Source organism: Protopterus annectens, chromosome 8.part0, assembly GCF_019279795.1.
Source record: "Protopterus annectens isolate FY-2018-M chromosome 8.part0, PAN1.0, whole genome shotgun sequence".
In the NCBI taxonomy this organism is placed as follows: domain Eukaryota; kingdom Metazoa; phylum Chordata; order Ceratodontiformes; family Protopteridae; genus Protopterus; species Protopterus annectens.
The window spans coordinates 1836228602-1836252237 of NC_056741.1; the positions used below are offsets into that span (position 1 = coordinate 1836228602).

At 40.2% G+C, this 23636-nt stretch overlaps 1 protein-coding gene across 2 annotated transcripts in view; it reads right to left on the reverse strand.

Annotated features, from left to right (window-relative positions):
* Positions 1 to 23636, reverse strand: part of DRC7 (dynein regulatory complex subunit 7) — a 1455099-nt gene that overhangs the window by 664869 nt on the left and 766594 nt on the right. For both annotated transcript variants that reach the window (XM_044081324.1, XM_044081326.1), the window contains exon 13: positions 14997 to 15215. In XM_044081324.1, the coding sequence (XP_043937259.1) occupies positions 14997 to 15215 (219 nt within the window). The remainder of the gene's footprint in view (positions 1 to 14996; positions 15216 to 23636) is intronic.

Sequence of the window (23636 nt, forward strand, 5' to 3'; positions counted from 1 at the left end):
ATTTACCTATATAAAAGCAACTGCAGCAGTTGCATAAAGCACAATAAATAATCCTTTCAGAGGCACAATTTTACCTCTGGTGGATCCTTACCTCAGTATTACTAATCAGGAATACATTCCCTTCCATTATGTGTTTACAATAATTACACATTGCACATTTCCTCATATAGTCATCATTACTCTTTGGAATGGATTTCATTTCAAATATGTTTTTAAGATTTCTACCCTTCTTAAAGACCATAATAGGCTGAATACCTATATATGGTCTAATATTCTTTGCATGGTTCAATACAGACCAATTCTTTTCAAGGATTTTTCTTAATGCAAAACTATCAGTGGTGTAAATAATAATAAAAGAGGTCTTATAATCACATCTCTCTTCCTGATTATTATTAGATGTACTGCCAAAAGTAATCATGTTGTTATTTAGGTTAGTTAATAGAGGACAAAAAAAAGCCTCTTTCTCTTTTATTAACTACTTCTAGCATAATATCCATAATAAATTCACATGGATAACCTCTTCTTAAAAACATACACTTCAAATTGTCAAATTCATTTAAGAAATCGTCCATGTTAGAAACCATGCGGGCAGCCCGGACAAATTGTCCTTTAACACTGGCTTTCTTTTGTTTCTAAGGATGTGTACTAGAATAGTGGAGCAAGGAATTGGAATATGTTTCCTTTCTATAAACTTTCGACACAAACTTGTTATTCTCATAGTCCTTAATTAAAAGGATATCTAGAAAAAGAATCTGTTCCATCCCATAATTATATATTATGTTCAATGCCTTTACCATACAAAAATTCCGAAAAACAGTCCAATCCTGTATTGTGTGGAATAATGGAGTACAAATCTTTAATGTCTATAGTAAAAAAAAATGTATTTTTGAAGGAAGTGTTGTTAATAAGTTGCAAAAAACTCCATGAGTCTTTGCATATATGAGGTTCCTTATAAACCAAATCTTTAAGCTTGATGTCAAGAAATTTTGGAATAGGGTAGGTAATGGAACATTTAGCATCCACAATGGGTCTCATAGGTGGTTGTTCGAGATTTGGCAGTTTAGGAATCCAAACATGACTAACATCTTGGGGTATGACACTGTTAAATAATTTAAAACATCAATAGTGCTAGAACCCTCAATAAATAAATCTTGTAACTCATTCTTAACTTTGTTATAAGCCCCATGCAATTCATTGATGGAAGATTTTATATAAGCCTTTCCAATATGGATATATAACATTTTATTAATATAATCCTCATGACTCATAAGGATTACCCCCCCCCCACCCTTATCTGGTTTCATTATTCTAACTGTGTCCAAAACATTTTTAATATCTTGCAATACATCATTCACATATTTATCAGTCTGTCTGTGTTGATTGTTCTTACTCAAAAAATTGTGAATATCTAATTTGCATATTCACTCAAAAAGTTGAATGATGGGATGAAGTGGGGGGATATATGTACTGGACATAGCCAGTGGATTAATAAACTCTTCTGAAAAGGAATTCTGAAACAGTACTTTAAAGTTCAATTTACGACTATATAACTTTAGATCTATAAGTGTATTGGAAACATTATTGTGTTGTATTGCAAATCCTTTAGCAAAAATATCACAATGTTTAGTTTCAATTAAAACATTCAAAAAGTTATATACTTTGAAATCCCCCACTGAATTGGTAATATGACATTTGGGCAATACATGGTCTATATTGTCACCTAAAGGTCTAGGTGCTAAATCATTCAATTCCTGTTGGTCCATGTTTGATTCAGAGGCTCTGTCCCCCTTCCTGTTGAGTTTCCCTCTCATAATCCAATGAGTGTTGGGGGGGGGGGTTGTGGGTTCCCTTGATTTCCTTCCCAAAATTGGTCTGGGGCAGCAGCTTTGTTCTTCAACCTCTCCAAGTGTCTCAGGGGAGGAAATTCTTGAGGATCTAAAAATCTGCCAGATGCTTCAGGAGGGAAATTACAGTTAGTTTCAGAATCATTGGTGTGATGTAAAAACTTACTGCCCCGTACTTGTGATGGGGGAGGTTTGGGGTAAGCCAATTCAGTTTTATCTCTCATAAGTTTTTTGACCTTATGGGCTTTTATAGAAACAGCTAACTGGTCAATACTATGACATATATACAAATGCTCATATTTAAATTCATCATACTGCATATGATCACAAATACTTTTATCTAGATCTGACACACTGGAAGTCAGGTCACTAATAACAGTATCATTGTGTTTCACAATAACTTTCATATATTCTACACCATGTTCATCAAATAAGTGCATCAATTCTTTATGCAGGTCAGAACCTGCTACTAAACCATTAGGATAGCGCCAAATACGTAACCTGTTAGGGACAATATGTTCTTTTATATATTCTGAAAAATAAGCATTATCAAGTTGTAGGAGCTTAATCTTTGATAATTTATAGTCAAACCCTTCTAAAAGAGAGTGCATATTGTCATTATTAATAGTGCCTGGGTTCTGCCTTTTATACATGAATAGACTTATATATACACATTTTAACTGTATTTATTTTTTATTTTATTGCATTTTTCAATGTGTTGTCATACAGAACCACTGTTTTTAATGTTTTTCTTTAAAGGTGTGTGTCATTGAAGCTAATTGCTTTAATAGGCATGATGTTTTTTAACTTTTAGTATAAAATGTATTAGAACAGTTTAATTAATTATCTGATGAAGTTCTGAATGTTTCAGGACGAAAGCGCTCATCTTTCTTTCCTAATAAACTCCTGTATTTGGATTTATTGGACTGAGTCATTTTGTGACTGCACTTTGAAAAGGGGCATATCCTGCTGCTTGGCTTGGGCTTTTTGTGTTTCTTGGAAAGTTTATTTGTTTGGGTTGGCAATTAACTGCTTAAGGTCTTCAAATGCTCTCTGGTGCTGTTTTAACAAAGACCATGTAACATTTTTACACATTAGTTCTCTCAAAGGAACTGTTTACTTACTGAAGTCTGGAATCAATTTGCCTAGATAGTTGACCATAACAAGAAAATGCTGTAGAGCTTGAACATTATCTGGTGCCGGTATCTCAAGAATGGCTGCTTGCTTAGATGGGTCTGGTCACATGCCAGTGCTAGTAAATAAATGACCTACATATGTAATATGTAGTTCTGAATTAGCACAGGGGACTGAGCTTTAAGTTTACTTCATGTGCTCTGTCTAGATCCAAGGTTTCTGTCATGCCCTGCTTCACCATTATCTCCAATCAATAATCATCTACTGTTATGGCACAAGGAATACCCAAAAAAATTTGCTCCATTGCACGCTGAAAGACTTCAGTTGCAAAATCTATTCCAATTGGCATCCTGAGGAATCTCTATCTTCCAAATGGGGTACTAAAAGTAGTCAGTATTGAAGATTTGTGATTAAGTATCACTTGCAAAAATGAACTTTTTGCATCCAAAACATAAATAAACAGTGGTATTCAGTATCAGTGCTGCGACTTCCTAAACTGTGCGCATAGGATGATGTGGTCTCTTTAATGCTTTGTTCAAATCTTTTGGGTCAATACATATTCTGATTTCATCTGAGCCTTTTTGTGGGATGCTACCATGGACAACACTCATTCAGTTGGTTCTGTGACAGGACAAATTACACCTTGCTGTACCATTTTAATCAACTGAGCTTTGACCTTATCCTTCACAGCTATCAGAACTTTTCTTGCCGGTCTGACCACTGGACTGATCTCTGGGTCTAACTTAACAGAATACACAACTGGAAGTTTGCCCAACGTGTCAACAAAAACATCAGCATACTCTGAGAAAACAGCTTCAGTAAAATTGGAACTAGGGTATGCATTATATGATGAACTTCTTTGGTAAAGGAAAGCAAATTCATTCTCAAACTGTCTCTGAGACCCAATAATGACTGCACCGGTCTTTGGACCACATAGAATAGTAAGCTGTAGCAGTTCTTAGCCAAATAACATGAAAGCACTATTGAGCCTTCTCTTCACCTCCATAACCAACAAGCTTTGCACAAATGGACATATTTAGTTGATCACCAACTCTCACTGTAGCAAAAGTATCTGCTGACATAACACTACACTTTGAACCAGTGTCTACTTTGAGCTCAGTGGTTTTAGCATTGATCTGGACTGTACAAAATATTCTATGTGATCAACTTGCTTTTTTAAGTGTCCATTCTTTATATCTATGTGAGGTTTACTTGATTTGCAAAACTTTTGAAAATGGTTCCACTTTTTACACTTTTAGCATTGCTGAGCATTTTTCTCTTTTTGGCACCACAATTGTGACAGTTAACAATAAAGCTTGATTTCTGTTTTGCTGACTCACCCTTGTACTGCACTGAGCATGTTCTTTTCTTAGAACTTATTGGAAAACTGCGGGTTTTACCTGTTACACTCACAGGGGTTACAGCTTCTGTGTACTTAGGCCTGCTTCTACTAGCCACGTGTTGCATGCTGTCTACATTTTCCCTAGAGCCTGCTGAAACCATGCTCTTATCACTTGCAAGCATACTTGTGTGCCTTTCTGTAAATTCATTGATTTGACAAATCTCAATAGCTTTGCTCAGTGTTAAAACACTGTCACGAAGCAAAATATTTTTCAGTGCAGCACTGTTAATACCACACACAAGCCTGTCCTTTATTAACTCATCTTTTAAGTTACCAAACCTACATGTTTTAGCTCTATTTCTTAGATCAGTAATATAAGCTCCAAAATCAAATACTTGGGGTGCTCCCTTGATTCAGCCTGTACAACGATACGATTTTCACCTTCTCCTTCATATACTGCTGGTGCATACACAAATGAGCGCTCTCTTTCAATGGCCACTGACCCAGCTAGGTTTAGCAAAATGAATGCCCTGGTTCATGCATCTTTGTCAGAATAAGCTGCTTGTATAAAAATACAGTACTCTTACACAAATATTCTCCAATTGTCTGCAATATTATGATCAAATGCAAGTGGTGATGGTTTTCAAAATCCATCTGCCATGCCAACAAATTACAGTAAAACACAAAAACACAATGCAACCCAAACCCACTTTTAACTGTACGAACATGCACACTTGCACATATGCCTGAAAGTTATGTCAGTATTTGTAACTATGCCCAATAGCACAACAAGACTCTGAATAGCTGAACTTTGCAAAATAAGTCTCTCGGGCACAAGAATACTCTTGAAATTATTGTACTGCAAGAAATCACCTCTTACTATCATAAGAAACATTTCAAAATAACTGCACTGTGTGAATGAACTGGACAGAAGATGCTCAGAGTAAAAACATTTTAAAATAATTGCACTTTGTGAATAAGCAATACACAGTACACAGACTTTCCCAACATGTCTGTACTTTGCTAAGTAACTCTTTACATAATGGCGTCAGCTTGTGAATAGACACACCCAGCACAAGAAACTTTTTGAAATGGCTGTATTTTGACTGCACTTTATGAAATAGTTGCACTTTGCTCACAAATAAACTCTTTGGAATAAATGCACAATAATAAGTACACACTGTAATCACTTTTACACACTTTGAGATACTCTGAATAACTCTAGTTGTGCCCTTGATAGCTTCAATCAATGCAAAACAGTAGTTTATGCTAAAACACAGTAGTTTGCCAAAAACATGCAGTTACCTTGATTTATTCTTAATGTGCCCTTTTGGCCCTTATATTAATTTTGCTTGTTTAATCTTTTTAATGCCCATTATACTTTTCTTGTGCTCTTTCTACTCTAAACATGCCCATTTTCCTTTAAACATTTGCATTTCTGAGGTAATTCTCAATCCTTTATATGTGCTTTTCTGATTAAAATTTTATCATATATCTTACTTTTAAACATTTTGTTTAATTGATAAACTTTTCACTCCTCTTGCTTGTTTAATAATGCGATTTGTGCCTTTGTACCTTTTTTATAAAATAAATCTTTCGTGCAAGTTTTCATTATCTTTGGTTCGTTTCTGGCCCTTTTTTGTGCTCGGTTCAGTTACTTTACCTTCCCTATTAACTCTGCACCTCGTGGCTCTGAAAAGTAGTCTCTCTGATCCCGGTTCTGACACCATGTCACTCGTCCAGTCAGGATAAAACAGAAGAGCATTGGTGAGTTCGGTTTAAAGAGCTTCATTATGTACAAACACATCAGGATTGAGGCTTAATAATTTTAAATTAGGTAAACTTATAAACAGACTAGCTGTCACACTCATATATGCTCACTCGCTGGATGCACTCTCAAAACGGCACTGAAGCTAGCATGTGGTTGTTATTTATATGCATGTGCTGTCCTTGAAATGCTTCTTAAAGGTACAAGACACACACTCACACACTGCTGTACAGTAGGCTACTGCAAAAGTGATCTAATGTTGAACATTTTAGAAAATATTTTTGCTTTCAAATCAAACACATCTGCCATTTTCATGTTTTTTTGCAAGTGAACTGCACAAATAGGGACTTTTCTGCATAAAAAGATAACCCTAGCCATGTTCAAATTAGGATTTTGCTTTTTGACTAATTCTGCCTCTCTGGTGATTTGTACTGTTTTTTCTAAGTTAGATTAAATTCATGTAGCAACTCTTGATATTCTTCTACATAAGCCAATCTAATCACAGTTTCATCTCTGATTTATTCACCTTGTGTGTCATCAAACAGTCTTAGGTAGTTCATACACGTGCTTTACAAAAGTTCATGTGCATAGAAATATGAAAAATATTTGAAAGATAAAGATGTTCAAAATGGTGCTAGTGCTGACAAGACCCATAACTAGCAATTCTGGTGCCCTGTGCCATTCCTTGATCTAGTAACCTCATCAATCTGAGTTGAAGATCTAAAAAAAATCTAGGAGAAAAAAAAAAAAGAAGTCATGTACTCACCATAATGTTCCATGTGAGTTGTTCATCTCACCTTCATTCTTACTAATGGGTTCGGAGCCGATCCTCAGCTCTGACTCAGCCAAAATGCAAAAACTTGAGGTCTTCAACCAGCTCGTGGCCTACTCCCTATCCCATGATGCACCAGTGCTTCCCTCAGATCTTGTTTGCTGCTAACTAATGTAAGTAGAAAAAATTCTTAATAGTAATATCAAGAATAAACCAGACTAAGACCAATACAGCCACGACTTGTCCAACTTTTCAGTCCCCAAGAAAAAACTGGAAGGGGGTTAGGACAGTGGGATGTAAGAATGAAGGTGAGATGAACAACTCACATATAACATTGTGGTGAATACAGAACTTCTTTATGTGAAGTTGTTCTACCTCACCTTCATTCCTACTGATGGGTTAGCGCCCCAAGCACGATCTTTCTTGGGGTGGCTCACGGGAGTATATTCCTCAGGACAGTGGAACCAAAGTATTCCTCAGGACAGTGAAACCAAAGGAGGCCCTGTCCCTGGAGGATCTATCCACTTTGTAATGACTGATGAAGGTATGAGGCCTAGACCACATGGCTGCTGCACAAATGGAATCTATTGGTAGTTTGGCCAAAAAGCCTGATGATGTGGAGACAGCTCTAGTTGAGTGGGCCTTTAGTTTTTGATGCAATGGCATATGGGCAGAACTGTATGTAAAGGAGATGCAATCTGATAACCATTTTGATAGGGTGTTTTTTAACACTGGAGCACCTTTCTTTGAATCTGAAAACGAAACAAAGAGCTGTTCTGATTTTCTAAAGTCCATGGTTTTGTGTTAATAAAATTGAAGCTGCCTGTGGACATCAAGCTTGTGCAGCATATGTTCCATCTTATTAGTATATTTAGGGGAAAAAACAGGTAACTCAATAGTATGACTGAGATTTGTCTCTGAACAAACCTAAGGTAAAAATGATGAATTTGTTCTAAGTGAAACTCTGTCATTATGAAAAATCATATATGGGGTTTTACTGGACAAGGCCTGTAACTCTGAATCCCTCCAAGCAGAAATAATAGCTACTAGAAATATGGTTTTCCATGATAGATATTTCAGGTCACAAGATGAGGCTGGTTCAAATGGAGGTAGGATGATCCATGAAAGAACAAAATTTAGATTCCATGGCGTAACTGGAGATTTAATGGGTGGCCTCAAATGAACAGTACCCTTGAGAAAGGCTTTAGAGAGTCTAGGCGACATGATATTAGACCCCTGATCACCAAGATAAATGTTAGAAATTGCTGCTAATTGAACCCTAATGGTTGCTGCAGCTGCCCCCTCACTGAAAAGTTTAGTCAAAAAGTCTAAAATGGATGAAACTGAAGCCAGAAACGGGTCAATATTGTTTTGAAACGCCCATATTGAAAACCTTTTCCATTCATTAAGGTATAACTTCCTGGTAGATGATTTATGAGAGGATGTTAGAATATGCTGAACTGCAGCTGAGAGATTCTGAAACCTGGCTATTTTTGCAATTGGAGCAGCCGAGCTGTCAATTTGAGGGAGTGAAGTGCAGGATGAAAAGCTCCTGATGAATGAATCAGAAGATCTTGAATTGGGTCCAGGATCCAAGGTTCTTCCAATAGATGAGGCTGGAGAAAGGGGAACAAATTTGATGAGGCCAGTAAGGGGCTATTAGAATGATGGTCCTTCCCAGAGCCTTGGCTTTCTGTGCAACTTTGGGTATCAGTGGAAAGGCATAAAGGAGACCCAGGGGCCAATTGTGTACAAGAACATCCCTTGGGGAATCTCCTGTAGGGGGGATTAGGGCAAATAGCTGCTGCATTTTGTGTTTGTTGGAGTTGCAAAGAGATCGCAGCAAGGCTGGCCCCATCTGTGGAATATTCTTTCCGCTACTTCTTTCTTCAGGGACCACTTGTGAGGCAATAGAATTGCTCTGCTCAGTTTGTCTGCTATTACACTGGACCTCTCCGGGATGTGCATTGCTATCAGAAAGCACTGGGTGGAAGTTGCCCACTGCCATACTCTCACAGGGCCTCTCGACATAGGGGGTTAATATCTGGTTCCTCTTTGCTTGTTTATGTACCGAACCACTGACATGTTGTCCATCTGAATTGCAATAGTCCTAGAGGAAAAGAGTCTTGAAAGGACTGCACTGCTAGAAGTACAGCTTTCATGTCTAGGACACTGATATGCAGGTGAGCCTCATGTTCCTTCCATGTACCTTGGGCTGTTCTTCCCTGATACTGCCCCCCCAACCCTATCAGATAAGCTTCCATGGTCACAGTGGCGATAGGAGTGGGTAGAACAAAGAGGCGACCTATTGCTACTTGATGAGATGTCAGCCACCACCGAAGATCCTTCTTGCATGAGTTCGTTATTACAATTTGATGTGACATTGGAAGTTCTTGAAAGGACCATTGCGTAAACAGGAGCCATTGCAGCATACGCATATGCATTCGACATAAAGGAATCACAATGATTGCTGCCATCACTGTCCCCAACAATTTAAGCACCATTGAAGATGTTTTTTTTTTTTTTTGAGAGAAGGTTCAGGACCTGTTTTCGTAGAACACAAACACTTTCTGGTGGAAGTTTTAAGGTCATGGTAATGGTATCTAGATCTGATCCTATAAAAATGGTTTCGATGGCAACAAGGCAGATTTTTCTGAATTTATGGTACTCCCCAACTGACTGCAGATGTTCAAAGTTGTGTCTCTTGCTTGTATGAGTTGATGCCTGGTGGTGGAGGTGAGGAACCAGTCGCCTAGGTATGGAAACACCTGGAATCCTAACTGTCTCAGGTGGGCCATAACTACTGCCATGCATTTGGTGAACACTCTGGGGTCTGTAGTAAGACCAAAGGGCAGAGTTTGAAACTGGTAGTGACTGGCCCCCAGCTGAAAGTGCAGATGATCTCTGGATGGTCTGGCCACTTTGATGTGGTAGTACGCATCCTGGAGATCTATCGAGCACATCCAATTGTCTTTTCCTAGGAAAAGGAAGTATCAACTGTAGTATGACCATCTGGAACTTTGTCTTTTTGACAGATTTGTTCAGTCTGCTGAGATCCAAAATGGGTCTCCAGTCCCCTGTTTCCTTTGGAACTAAAAAGAACCTTGAGTAAGTTCCGGATCCTCTCTGGTCTGCTGGGACTGGTTGGATGACTCTTTTTTTCCAGCAACCTTTGAATCTCTATGGTTGTTTGTTCCCTGTAACTGGGTGGAATGTCCAGGATTTTTCTTACGGGGGGGGGTGGCAAAGGGAATATAGTATCCTCTGGATATGATGCTTTATACCCAAGCAGTCTTTTGTTATTTTAGCCAGGTGTCTGGATACAAATATAAGCATCCCCTGACTGCCACCAGAGATGGACAGGCAGGCCTCCTTTCAGGATTACTGATAGGACTTCCCAAAGAACTGATCTCTGTTACCCTGATTCTGCGGAACCCCTCTGCCGCGTGAATGGCATCTTCTATTATTACCCCCTCCTCTGCCTCTAGAGGGATATTCACCATGTGTGTCTTGGAAAGCTCCTTGAGTTTTACGGAACCACATCTTCCCTCCCTTCTGACCTTTGGGGTAAGGTCTGGTAGGGGTGGAAAAATGGACTCCCATGGCAGACAGAGTCTTTCCATCTTGCTCACACCTGGTAAGCATTTCCTTCACTTTGGGTCTAAAAAGGGATGAGCCATCAAAAGGGGTGTCAACAAAGGATGACTTAAAGTGCTCTGCAAAGGAATATAATCACATCCAGGAATGTCTCCAAAGAGAAATTCCTGTACCCGCTGTCTGAAAATTCCATCAGCTGCGTACGAGACCAGATGCATGGAAGATTTTACAAGGGAATTGAGGTTAGCTAGCTGGGAAGTCACTTTATCTGATACCCCCACAGCTACTGAACCCTGTAGAGTATCTCCCAGCTCTTTTAGGGGATCTCTTTGCAATCTAGTAAAATCCATGAGATAGTTCAGCAATCGGAAGGCAAAGTTCCTTGAACTAAACATGTGCTTTCCATATCTGTCTACGATCCTAGAATCCTTATTAGGAGGGTGGACAGACGTAGAAGTTTCTGACAATTTGTTCTTGGTGGCTGCCGCCACCACCATAGCATCAACAGGTACTCCTTTGCTTAGAAAGGGCTTGTCCTGGGTGAAGTTATAAATTTATTAGGCCTTCGAGGGACAGGTTCCATGGTATCCGGGGACTCCCACGCCTTTTGAGAGACCAGTTCCATCAGCTCATCAAAAGGCACAGACACCCAAATGGCAGAGGGCTGAGAACCGAAAGCCTTCAGGATTAGTGACTCATCATCAGTAGGGTTAATGGGCTTCCAGCCACCCCTCTGTTTCAGAAATTCAAAGGTATCTGTGAAGGAGATATCCTTAGAGGGGGAACGTGGGGACCCTTCTGACTCATCTAAGTAAGTGTCTGAAGTGACGGATTCCTGCAGGGAATCCAGATGCTTCATCTTGCATAACCTCTTCCTGGGAACCTCATCAGTGGGGGCTTCTGGTGAGGTCTCAGAAGAGCAGGATTTGCCCAATGGGGCATCCTGAGGCTCTGGGTCTCTACACTTTTGTGAGATCTGTGAAGCAGAGGCAGACACAGGGCCCTTTAGGGGAGGAGGTTACTGATCCTGATGATGTGGAGTCCTGAGGGGACAACATTCTCATGGCATCGAAAGCCTCCCAGTTCTGATGAGAAGAAAGCCCTGAATCCGAAGAGGCAGGTGACTCCCTCAGCACTGAAGTGGTGGACTCCGAGCCCGAGGTAGGCACCAAACTCATCCAAGCCGAAGCTCTGGGAGGTAAAGTCAGAACCAAAAAGTGTGTTAGACTATCCTCTCTGGACCCAACCGGCGAGTGTCAGCTCCTAGACTTCATGGTTGGCACTGAGGAAGTCTGAGCCTGGAACAGGTGTTGGCCTCCGATGGTTCCATGATCATCAACTCCGAGCAATCTGGCTTCGAAACCTCGAGTTGGGTCGGAGGAGGAACGGAAGAAGTAGAAAGAGTTTTGAATGGTTCTGTAGCCCCAAGGGTCAGCCCTGACAAAAGTTTTGCCAGTGCCGGTGTCTGCAAAAGCCTCTGCACCACATGATCCATATCCATGTCCAAAAGCCTTGAGGACTGAGAAGAGGCTATAGATGACGCCACTGATTGGCGGATAGGCGACTGGAGGGTAGGAGATACTGGCTCCAATACTGGGGGCCGGCTCCTACCAACAACAACAACCATCGATTCCAAAACTTGTGGAGTCCTCTTGCAGATGAACCTCACCTAAGCAATAAACACATTCTGAGTGTCCATCTGTTATGGACATCTTCTGTCCACACTTAGGACATTTCTTAAATCCAGACTTTGATTTCTCTTGCTGAGACATGCTACAAGGAAGAAACAATCCACACAGCAAAAAACTATATGTATTTTGGTCAGAACACTACCAATATATATATATATATATATATATATATATATATATATATATATATATATATATATATATATATTGATGAACTAAGAAAGTACAGGCTTTAACAATAACCTATAACTAAAGCACACACACACACACACACACACACACACACACACACACACACACACACACACACACACAAAGGGAAAGTTATAAAGCCTTCTAATATAAACAGGCAATATGAAATCCTTTTAAAGCACAACTCAGCCCTATAAAAAAAAAAATATATATATATATATATATATATATATATACATATCTTATCTTCTTTCGGCTGTTCCCATTAGGGGTCGCCACAGCGGATCATCTGTTTCCATTTCTTCCTGTCCTCTGCATCATGATCTTTCACACCAACCGCCTGCATGTCCTCTCTCACAACATCCATAAACCTCATCTTAGGCCTTCCTTTTTTCCTCTTACCTGGCAGCTCCATCCTTAGCATACTTTTCCCAATATACCCAGCATCCCTCCTCAGCACATGTCCAAACCAACGCAATCTCGCCTCTCTTGCTTTGTCTCCAAACTGTCCAACCTGAGCTGACCCTCTAATATACTGATTCCTAATCCAGTCCATCTTAGTCACACCCAGTGCAAATCTTAACATCTTTAACTCTGCCACATCCAGCTCTGACTCCTGCCTTTTCGACAATGCTACTGTCTCCAACACATATAACATAGCCGGTCTCACTACCCTCTTGTAGACCTTCCCTTTCACTCTTATTGGTACCCGTCTGCCACAAATCACTCCTGACACTCTTCTCCACCCATTCCATCCTGCCTGTACTCTCTTCTTCACCTCTCTTCCACACTCACCATTACTCTGAACTGTTGATCCCAAGTACTTAAACTCATCCACCTTTACCAACTCTACTCCCTGCATCCTCACCATTCCTCTACCCTCCCTCTCATTTACACACATATATTCTGTTTTAGCCCTGCTGACCTTCATTCCTCTCCTCTCTAAAGCATAAAGCACACTAAATAGGGAAGGGAGTTTTTAACTAGGCCTAACAGAATGGCCACACAATGAAGAAAAGTTCATATAAACTAAGGAGTGCAGAAGCACTATAGATAATTCTCCTGCATCAAACTAACTAATCTAAGTACTACTAGCTAAATTTGAAAGAAAAAAATGTAACAATAAGTATAATAACAAGAAATATACTTAAATTTCACAGGCCAGAGCTGGTGAAACACATGATCTGTTGCAGAGGCAAACGAGATCTGAGGGAAGCATCAGTGCATCATGGGATAGGGAGTAGGCCACGAGCTGGCTGAAGACCTCGAGCTTTTGCATTTTGGCCTAGTTGGAGCAGAGGATCGTTTCCGAACCCATCAGTAAGAATGAAGGCAAGCTAGAACAACTTCACATTACTTTTATCTTTTTGCTTGTAGTGAACTGCTTGCTATGACTTTTACAGTTTATATCACACACTGAGAGCTAAAACACTACATTGTGCCCTCTAACATTTTGAACCTTGGGTTAGCCCCATCCTACTTACATAGCTACACCTCTGGTGCTAACATCCCGACTAATAATCCTGATTTTATAACTGGTAATAACTACTGAATTTAGAAATGTTTTTAGTATTATGGTATATGTTTTTTTCCAAATAATGTGCAATATCTCAGTAGCCATGACAGTATGACACCTACTTTCTGTGGCAAATTTGCCTAACTAGCTATTAGTATCAAAATGAGATCTCACTTAACCTTGTAATATATCTTCTTGCCAAGATACTGACACAAATATGAAAAATATCATATGTCTAATTGTCTTACATATGTCCATAACTGTACTAAACAGAAGTTAAGTATTAGTGCAAGATTTGTCCACAGTGATGGAAGGTGTCTGTTTTTACCTTACAGTACTTTCCAAGTAGCATTTGGGATCTCAGAATTCACAGCAATGTAATGATAAACATACTTCATGAAATGTGGTTTATAGGTTCATAAGCAAGTACTAGGCCAGCTGCCTTTGCGGGCCATTTTAAGCCTAGCTTATTTCCCTTTTTTGTGCTCAAAATAACCTGTCCCAATTGGTTATTGATTAACCTTACTCATACTATGACCAATAATTATATATTATCCCTAGTAAGAATAAATGGGATCATACCATAGATAATTTCAGGGGACTCGTGTATGGAATAAAGAATTTAGGAGGTGCCTCTATCCTTTAGTCGAACAAGGCAGGCCTGGGGTAAATTTTCTGTTTCCCATCCATCGATCTATGTTGTTCTTCAAAATATACAAGGATGAACTTTGCTTTAGTGGATGGGAAGTCTATTCCACAGCAGTGCTATCTTCTGCAAAATATATCTGTTCCTCCAAACTATTCTGTCAATGTCACAGAAGAGGCTTAGATTACTAGACCACGTATTTCTGATCCCATTTGACTGGCTGATGAGCAGTAAATCCATCAACTGCTTCTTCTTAAATTTTATTTTACTTTCAACACTACATCTGTGCTCAAGTCATTTTCTTACACTCAGACTGATGTACATTTTTGTAAAGTTCTATTTCTTTAAAAAAAAAAAAAAAAGACAACACAGCTTTTCTTTTATGAAGGTAAACTTCACAGTAAACAGCTCGATGTGAACAATGTGAACAAATCACATCTCTTTGAAGGAGCATTTAAGTGGAAATAAGACAAAAAAACTCCACAAAGTAGTACCTGGAAAGTATCAATCATATCAGGAGTCAGTATGATGTCTTGATTATCCTTGTCATCTTGGTTAGAAGGTTTGGTAAACTGCCATTTTGATGCTGTGATTTGGTCATCTTCTCGGTGGTATGTTACTTGGATTCGTTCATCTGAAATTAAAAAAACTCTCTCTGCCACATCTTCACTGGCTAACTTCTCTCTGTTTCTATGAAAACACTCAGTGATTTTCTGCAAAAAAAAAAAAAAACAAGAAAAAGGAGGCAATGACTTAAGTGGAAACTTCTGTTTTTCAACAATATAAAGGACTGCAACACAATATTTAAATATACAGGTGGCGTGTGTTAGTGAATGGCTGCTTGGAAAACCAGGGAACTGCTAATACTATTGCTATTCTCTTAACATTGTTTACTCCAAGTGGTGCCACATGATATGGTAGAGAAGATATATACTGTATGTCAAAGATTTTTACTGTTTATCGTCCTACAAAGGAATGTTTGAGTTAGTTTATAACCTGCTATAGACTGCCTTCTTTTCTTGCTAGCCAGTCCCTGAGAAGACTTTAATCACTTTTATAACCTCTAAACTCTTAACAACATATTTTGCTCCACAAAAAAGTTTAAGGAGGAGGAGGATAGTACAGTTGTGTAAGAACCTACTGTAACAGGAGATGTTTGAAAAGATCAGTGTTGCAGTACTGCTGACAAATGGGATGTATCCTGCCCAGGATACCATACATTCAGGGATGGTAGTACAATAGCTTAGGCACCTTCCTCTCAAGTCGAATGTCTGCTTTGTGACCTATGCATGAGACTACATTCTGGTACACAAGGGATGAATGACTGCAGATATCTTCAGAGGTTTCTTTCCCCGGGAAAAAAAAAGTTTTTCTGAGTCTAACTCCTGCAATAATGACCAAGTTATACAAGGCTAAAGTGTGGGATACAGAGGATCAGAGATCCAATTCAACCAAAGGAAAGATTAGAATATAGAAGCTTGGGGAAAGGAATAAGGGTGCATACTGTAAAAGTGATCTATTTGAACATTTACTGTTATGATATATCCTTACAGAACAGCCTTCTGTTCTTCTTTAGTCCACTGTTGCAGTACTGCTGATAAGTTGGAATATTCTCAAAGCTTTTATGCTGAGTGGGTGAATGTCTGAGGTATGAAAAAGAATGTAGAATTACTTGCAGAATGAATCTGACAAAAAACAGCTCTAGCTCTTGAAAATGCATCTCTCCTGCAATGCTTTGGAAAGGTCTGAAAGAAGGACTAGAATGGATCTTGAATCCAAACCCTTGAAAAAGGCCCCAGAACATGCAACAGCTCTAGTGGAATTCATTTTGATTGACCTTGGAGAGAATTTCAGTGAAAAGAGTAACAAAAGGAAATGGCAAGAGAAATCCATCTGGATATGACCTATTTAACACCAGTATAACTGCAATCACTCGGCCGTACCTGATAAGACCACAAAAAACTCTTCAAGGAAGAGCAAACCTGCCTGGTGGAGACAAGTGCTATTAACAAGCTTTAAATTAAGAGGAAGAAATTGCTGTTTAAGAGTAAGAGGGGGCAAGCCCTAAACTGGAAACACTCCCTCCTCTGCATAAACAAGCAAATAATACTTTTCCTGAAGTCCTCTAAAGGAAACTATTCATCAAAACTAGCTTTCTCAAGTAAGGACAACCAAAATTCATTCTTTTGTTACATCTGTAAAGTAAAAGGAAAAGGCCATATCTATGCTGAACTGGTAGTGACATCTCAAATACTGAGACTGTGGACATAGAGAACCTGTTATCCAACAGGTTTGGTGAAAACGTCACTCCCCTGTCCCTGCCCCATGTATCCTATGACACACCTACCACCTGTTCCCTCCCTTGTATCTGTACAGATCAGGTTGTAAATGCCCTGTCTAATGGCAAAACCGCAGCATCTATGGAAGCTGATATCATCCACGGCTGTGCCTTACATGGGCTCCAACTAGAATTAGCAACACTATAGTGTACATAGTTATTTAAGATGTTATGTATAAATACTATGGAATTCATTCAAATGTATTTGAAAAATAAAAAAAAAAATTTTTGAGGAAAAAGAATTCGCAACACCATTAGCTACTCTTTTCAGTCATAGTCTAAGCACTGGCTTCATCACAGCTGAATAGAAAATGGCCACTCTTAGCCCTTCGTACATAGGTGGTGTTTCCAGTGAACCTGACGACTATAGACCTATTAGACTTGACTAGCTTTATCTGCAAGGCCATGGAGTGAATCATCATGGGCCTAATCAACAAAGATGGAGGTAATCTCCAATCACTTCACCCTATACAGTTTGGATTTGTCAAAGGGAAATAATGCCTGTTAAACTTTGCGGAGTTATTCGAGACATTCACCAAGGGCCTGGATGAGGTAAAGACTGCGCTAGCAGCCTACCTAGACTTAGCCAAGGCTTTTGACACTATCCCCACTCAGGCATCAATGACAAACTCACCCAGCTATATAAAAACCCTCATATCCTTACATGAGTTCCTAACTGGCTCAGTGATAGAAACTATATAGTCAAAAAAGGGGAATCAATCAACAACAGCAGACCTATAACCAGTAGTGTTCCACACAGATCAGCCATGGAACTTGTACTGTTTGGAACATATTAAGTACAAGTAAAATTTCCCCTTACTAGGGGAAGTGTATCCGAGTAGGATGTTGGCCACTCATGTACATGGACATGTGACTGTCAGCCTTACTGAACCATGTGTTGGCTACTATCAAGCATTTGGCAGACAGAGGACTAGATCCTGATGCCCCATCCATGTGGAGCCAGGCAGTGCTGATATCCTGTTCTGTCTGTCGCGATATGCGCATTGAAAGTCACCCATTATCAAAACCGATTCATGATGTCCTGCTTTATGTAGTAGGTCCTGCAACTGATGTCTGACTGCATTCTTTGCCTCACTATCATAACCCTGCAGTGGAGCATAGTACAGTATTCATAATCTCAGCCTATGATTACAATAAAGTCTGATTGGCATTAGTCTGTCACCAATTCTGACATGATCCCTCACTGCTTTCTGAAGCCTTTCTCTCACCACATTTCACAGATGATTTCTAGTCTATCCTCCTCTGGAATAGTAGACTGTGGATACCAAGGCAAGTGCCTTGGCTGCACTGCCGTTCCATCTTGTCTTCTGGAAACATTGGATGTCCATCTTCCACCTTAGCATCATATCATCCATTTTCAAGCTGCATCCTGTCAGCGAAGCTACAGTGAGTAGCAATTCACAGTTCATGTTTGGCAGGTTCATAGATTATGCATCCAGTTGTTGGTCAGCACAGCTACCAAAGGTAACCCAGGATGGGTAACTACAGACCAACCAGCCAGTAGCTTACTGACCTATGGCTGCTGAGTTTTATGGCAGGCACACAGCTAATAATGGGCACATATGTTTTCTGTGGAGTGCATTAAAACTTTAACAAAATTTATGTTTTTGGCAGTGGATGAGAAATAACAGGTGTAAGCAGTAGAATTCCAATTTCACACCTGTTTTTGTTGCCACAAAAGAAGCAAGGAAGCATGGTGATATCATAAAAGGAAGAAATTTCTTGAAAATATATATTGAGGTGAGATGAAGGAAATGTGCAGATTGTACTATACATATGACCACGGGTCATATCATTTCTGACTAACAGTTCTTGGCCAGTTGTCACTAGTAATTAGAGATGCTGATGCTAGGTTGTTGTACATGAATTCATGGAATTTACAGTGGTACTGCAGAAGAAAGGAGTTTCCTAGGGTTGCATCATTCGTTTTTAGTTATGCACTACCAGGGGTAAGTAGGCCCGAATATACAGCAGTGGGTTCACTTCTTCTAACATTTTTAAGGTAAGGCATGTACGTCTATGTATTGATTGTCTGGAAGAAGAACTTTGCACTAAGTGTGCATACCTGGCATTTTACATCGTACTATAAACTGTACCCGGAAGCCACAGAGATACTGTTATATGGCATGATGCACACATAAAGGTAGTTATGATGATGGCACTTTAGTATATTTCTCAGTTGTGTAAACCTGCCACAGTATGGTGTTAACAATAGTCACTGTCACCCAAAATGCCAGCCATCTGTTTGGTGACGTGCCTTATTTTATGTGACTTTCATAAACAGTCTGGTACACCTGTAAGGAAACTGGTATTTTGAAGTCAGATGGTCTAATGGAATAGTGACTGCACAAATATGGCTGTCCATTTGATCTTAGCTATTTTCTGGTGACCTCTCTATGCTTAGATGTAACTGCTTGGTGACACAAGAACTATGTAATTGTTAATGTGTTTTTTTAGTTCTTTTGTTTAAAAACTGGTTTACTAAATGATTCTGCTCGTACCTCATCTGATACTATTGTGAAGATTCCTGAAAATATGCTAAGCAACTATCTCTGACTTAGGGTTCCCATGCATATGCATCACACCTTCTTCATCTTCTGTTGCTGAACAGTCAGTTTTAGTTACACTGAGGAGCCGTGATGTCTGCATAATGCATTCATCTCCTCAGCATTATACCTGTCAGCTCAGCTTGCCCCTTCCTATGCTGAAAACTAGACTCTTTGTTATCCATCAGGCTTCACAAGTTGTGTACTTGTAGATGGTAAGGCAGCCGAAGTGTGTGTTATCTACCTAATTGCTCTGGATTCTCAGTTTAGAGAATCTCTTATTTTTGTTCTTATGCATTTTTGTTGCCATGGGCTGTTTGTACAATTCCTGGCTGGAATGTGCTTTGATCTTTCAGCTCAGCTATTTAAAACCCAAAGTTAGCCCTTTGCATCCCTTTTTTTTTTTTTTTTATGAAGACATAGATCATCCCTGTAATACATATGAGTTGGTGTTTGTGTATAATCCTACAATGTGTTTGCAGCTCAATTGCTTTGCTGATGTTCCTGGGGAAAACGGGAGCTTGATGCCTGCTGTAAGAACTAAACTCATATGATAATTGAATTGCAACAGTCATGATTAGACAAAAAAATGACTCGTGTAAAACATACTGTTAGAGTAGTCTGGTTTATCTAGCTTATTTGGGAAATATGTTACGTTCTGTACATTGATGAATAGAAAAGCATGTTGTGGCAGCCTGCAAAAGAAAACAATTTTGAGAGTGAGCAAGAACAGTAAGTACAATGTTTGGAACAGAGAGAGTAGATAGTGCATAGCATGAAGTAAAGAATATATTAAGTTGCTTGAAAAACATCATATCAGCAATGCATATGTATGTGCACACAAAAGCAGTAGCAACTACAAGTAGAAGGACGAATCAGTGACATGCCTAAGGGATAAAAATGCAGAATATTGCAAATGTCTCTAAGGCAAATATGACTACTCATTATTATTAGAGTATGATTTTGCAGTCATAGCTAAATCTGTCAGTAACCGAGATTATCTGTGTATGATACAGGCATGTTTAGAGGAATGACACCTTTACATTAAGGATTGCTAACAGCATATTCATAGGTAGGTACTAAGCTATCTGCCTAAGGGCATTTATAAGCCTAGCCAGTGTGTGTCAGCTTTCGCTGCTCCACTGATTAATTAACTGAGCCCCTTTCAAGAAGAGCCAATGAAGTGATCCCAGGGGTGTATTTTCTGTTACCCATCCACTCATCAAGGTTACTCTTGAAGAGTGTTAGTGAGGGGCTCTGCCTAATGTAGTTAGGAATTTTGTTCCAAAGCACGGGTAGTCTCTGTGACAGGAATCTATCCCTCCAGCATGTTCTATTTATTGCTGTGGTGAAGTTTAGCTCACTAGAGCGAGTGGCTCGCAATGACTTGGATTTCTTTAGGTGGAGCATGTCCATCAATTCTGAGTTGGACATGGCTTTGCAAATCAGGCAGAGATCACCTCTGAGTAAGCGATATGCCACTGAGTACAGCCGGAGTTTTTCCAGTCGGGCTGCATTGGACATATGTTTGAGGCCAGTAATCCTCTTGATGAGGTACTTTTGTGGTCTTTCCAGCTGTTGGAAGTGTCTTGTGAGGTACATCCCAAATGGGGCATTGTACTCTATGATGGGTCTAATGAGTGACGAGTAGAGGGGCACTATAACCTCTTTATTTCTAGATGTGAACCCTTTAGTAATTAGATGGGCTACATAGAAGGAATTCCTAACTACTTTGGCATTATGATTGTCAAAGGTGAGATTACTATCTACATGGGTCCCCAGATCTCTTATTACCTCTTCTGTATTAAGGAGGCTGCCACCTATGTGGTAATTCATGGGTGTTTTGTTTTTCCCAAACAGGATGACTATACATTTTTTAGCATTTAGCTTGAGACCATGACTATGACACCACGTGTCCGTCTCAGTAAGGCCCTTTTGGAGAATGTCCATGTCAGCCGGAGAGTCAATTATGGCTCCCAGATTACAGTCATCGGTGAACTTGGTTAGCCATAGTCTTCCTGTGTTTGCCTGTACTTCTGAGAAGTATATGCCGAACAGTAGGGGTCCCAGTACCAAGCCTTGTGGGACACCACTTGTGACTGGTTTAGAGTCAGACCTGGAGCCCGCGATTCTTACCGTGTTGAGTTCTGTCTGTAAGCCAGTTGGCAACCCATCTCGTGATGTAGGGGTTTATGTTCAGGCTGGTGAGTTTTCCTATAATTCCCGAGTGGGGATGGAGTCAAAAGCCTTGGTGAGGTCAAGGTAGGCTGTGTGAACCACCTTCCCCTCATCTATGGCCTTGGTGACTGTCTCGAAGAAGTCAACCAAGTTTAGTAGGCATGATCTGTCCTTAACAAAGCCGAACTGGGTTGGGTCAAGTGTTTGGAAGTCCCCAATGTCTTTGTTAATGAGTTCCATGATTATGCGCTCCATAGCCTTGCAGACCAGGCTAGTCAGGCTTATGGGGCAATAGTTACCAGGGTCAGTTGTGGCCCCTCCTTTGTGGAGTGGAATAACCATTGCTGTGCACCATTCTATGGGCACACAGCCTGTAGAGAGGCTGAGGTTGAACAGTGTGTTTAGGTGGGGGGTTAGTTCATTCTGTAGTTCATGCAAGACGCAGTCTGGGACACCATCTAGCCCCATTGACGCTGTGCTTTTGGCTTTTGAAAGGGCTGTTTTCACCTGTGTGTCTGTGATTTCCGGGACACTACACTTTTCCGGTATTGTTGTTGGCCCTTTTGGGGGTGAGAGGGGGGTGAAGTTTGCATTGAATCTATCTGCCAGGATGTTGGCAATATCAATAGGTTCAATATATTTTGTGCTATTTTGCACTAGCTCAGAGCATATCTGTGAGTTGCCACTTAGATTCTTGACATAGTTAAAGAAGGCTTTGTGGTTAACTTTCGAATCATTGGCTATTTTTCTTTTGAAGTTAGCCTTGGATGATTTTATGAGGGACCTTAGTTTCTTACTGATACTGATTAGGGATGTCTTTCCTTCTTGGGATTTGCTTTTTTTCTGAATTAGTTTCCTCCATCTATTGTATAGCCTGTTTATGGCAGGGGTCCACCAAACTGGTTTCCTTCTCTAAGGAGAGTGAATCTTGGTTTTGCTAGGGATGGCATGATCCATGCATCTTTGCAGGTGCTCATATAGTGCATTTGTAAAGGTTTCTGCATCTTGGACACTGTTATCCTTTAGAGTAGGGGCTGTGAAACTTACCACCTCTGTCTTAAGTAAGGTGAAGTTTGCTATAGAAAAGTTTTTCACTGTGGTTTCCTTGGTTGGTGGTGGTGGTGTGGTGTGGACATCCAAAGTGATTAGTTTATGGTCTGATCTAACCAGTGACGGGTTGACCTCCGGTGCGGAACACCTGTCGCCCATGTTGGTGATGACCAGGTCCAATATGTTTTCACCTCTGGTAGGGGAGTTTTCCAGCTGATCCAGGGCATTTGAGTTGATAAATTCCAGGAAGAACTGGACCTGGGAGTTTGTACTTGAGTAGTTTTCCCAGTTAACGGTAGGGTAATTGATATCACCCAATATCAGGGTGTTCGGTAGCACCTTCATGTTTTCCAGTGTCTCCAGAAAGGCGGAGTGGTGGTCCTGGGTCATGGAGGGTGATCTGTAACAGGCCACAATTTGCATTGCAGATTTGCCCAATGTTAGTTGCACATGGATGATCTCAGAGGTATCATGCAGCGCCACTAACCTGGAGGTGTAGGTATCCTTGATGAATATGGATACACCCCTTTCTTTTGTGTTTCGGTCCATGTTCTGTGGCCGAAATATGTGGTATGAGTTGTAGCCTGGTAGTGCTGGGGTGCTCTATGGAGCCTTGAACCAGGTTTCAGTTACTGCAAAGATGTTGACAGTCTCCATACTGAGGAGTGCTTCGAGCGCGTGCATTTTGAGATTTAAACTCCTGGCGTTGAGTAGCATAACCCTCATTTTTTTTATTTGTGCTGCTTATGGAGGTGGGTTTGACTTTTGAGCCTTGTCTAAAAAAGCACTATGGGGGCAGCAAGAGCATTGGCCAGTATTCGAAAGCCTAGGGGTGACAGGTGCAAGCCGTCTCTTGTGAAGCAACGAGGCTTGTTGAACACATCATCCCAGGCTGACAGACGCTGGATCCCCTTTGAATGACACCAGAAGCCAATTGTTGAAATTGATCACTTTTTCTTTATACTGCAGTATCATTCTTGGTGAGGGCAGGATGCTACTCA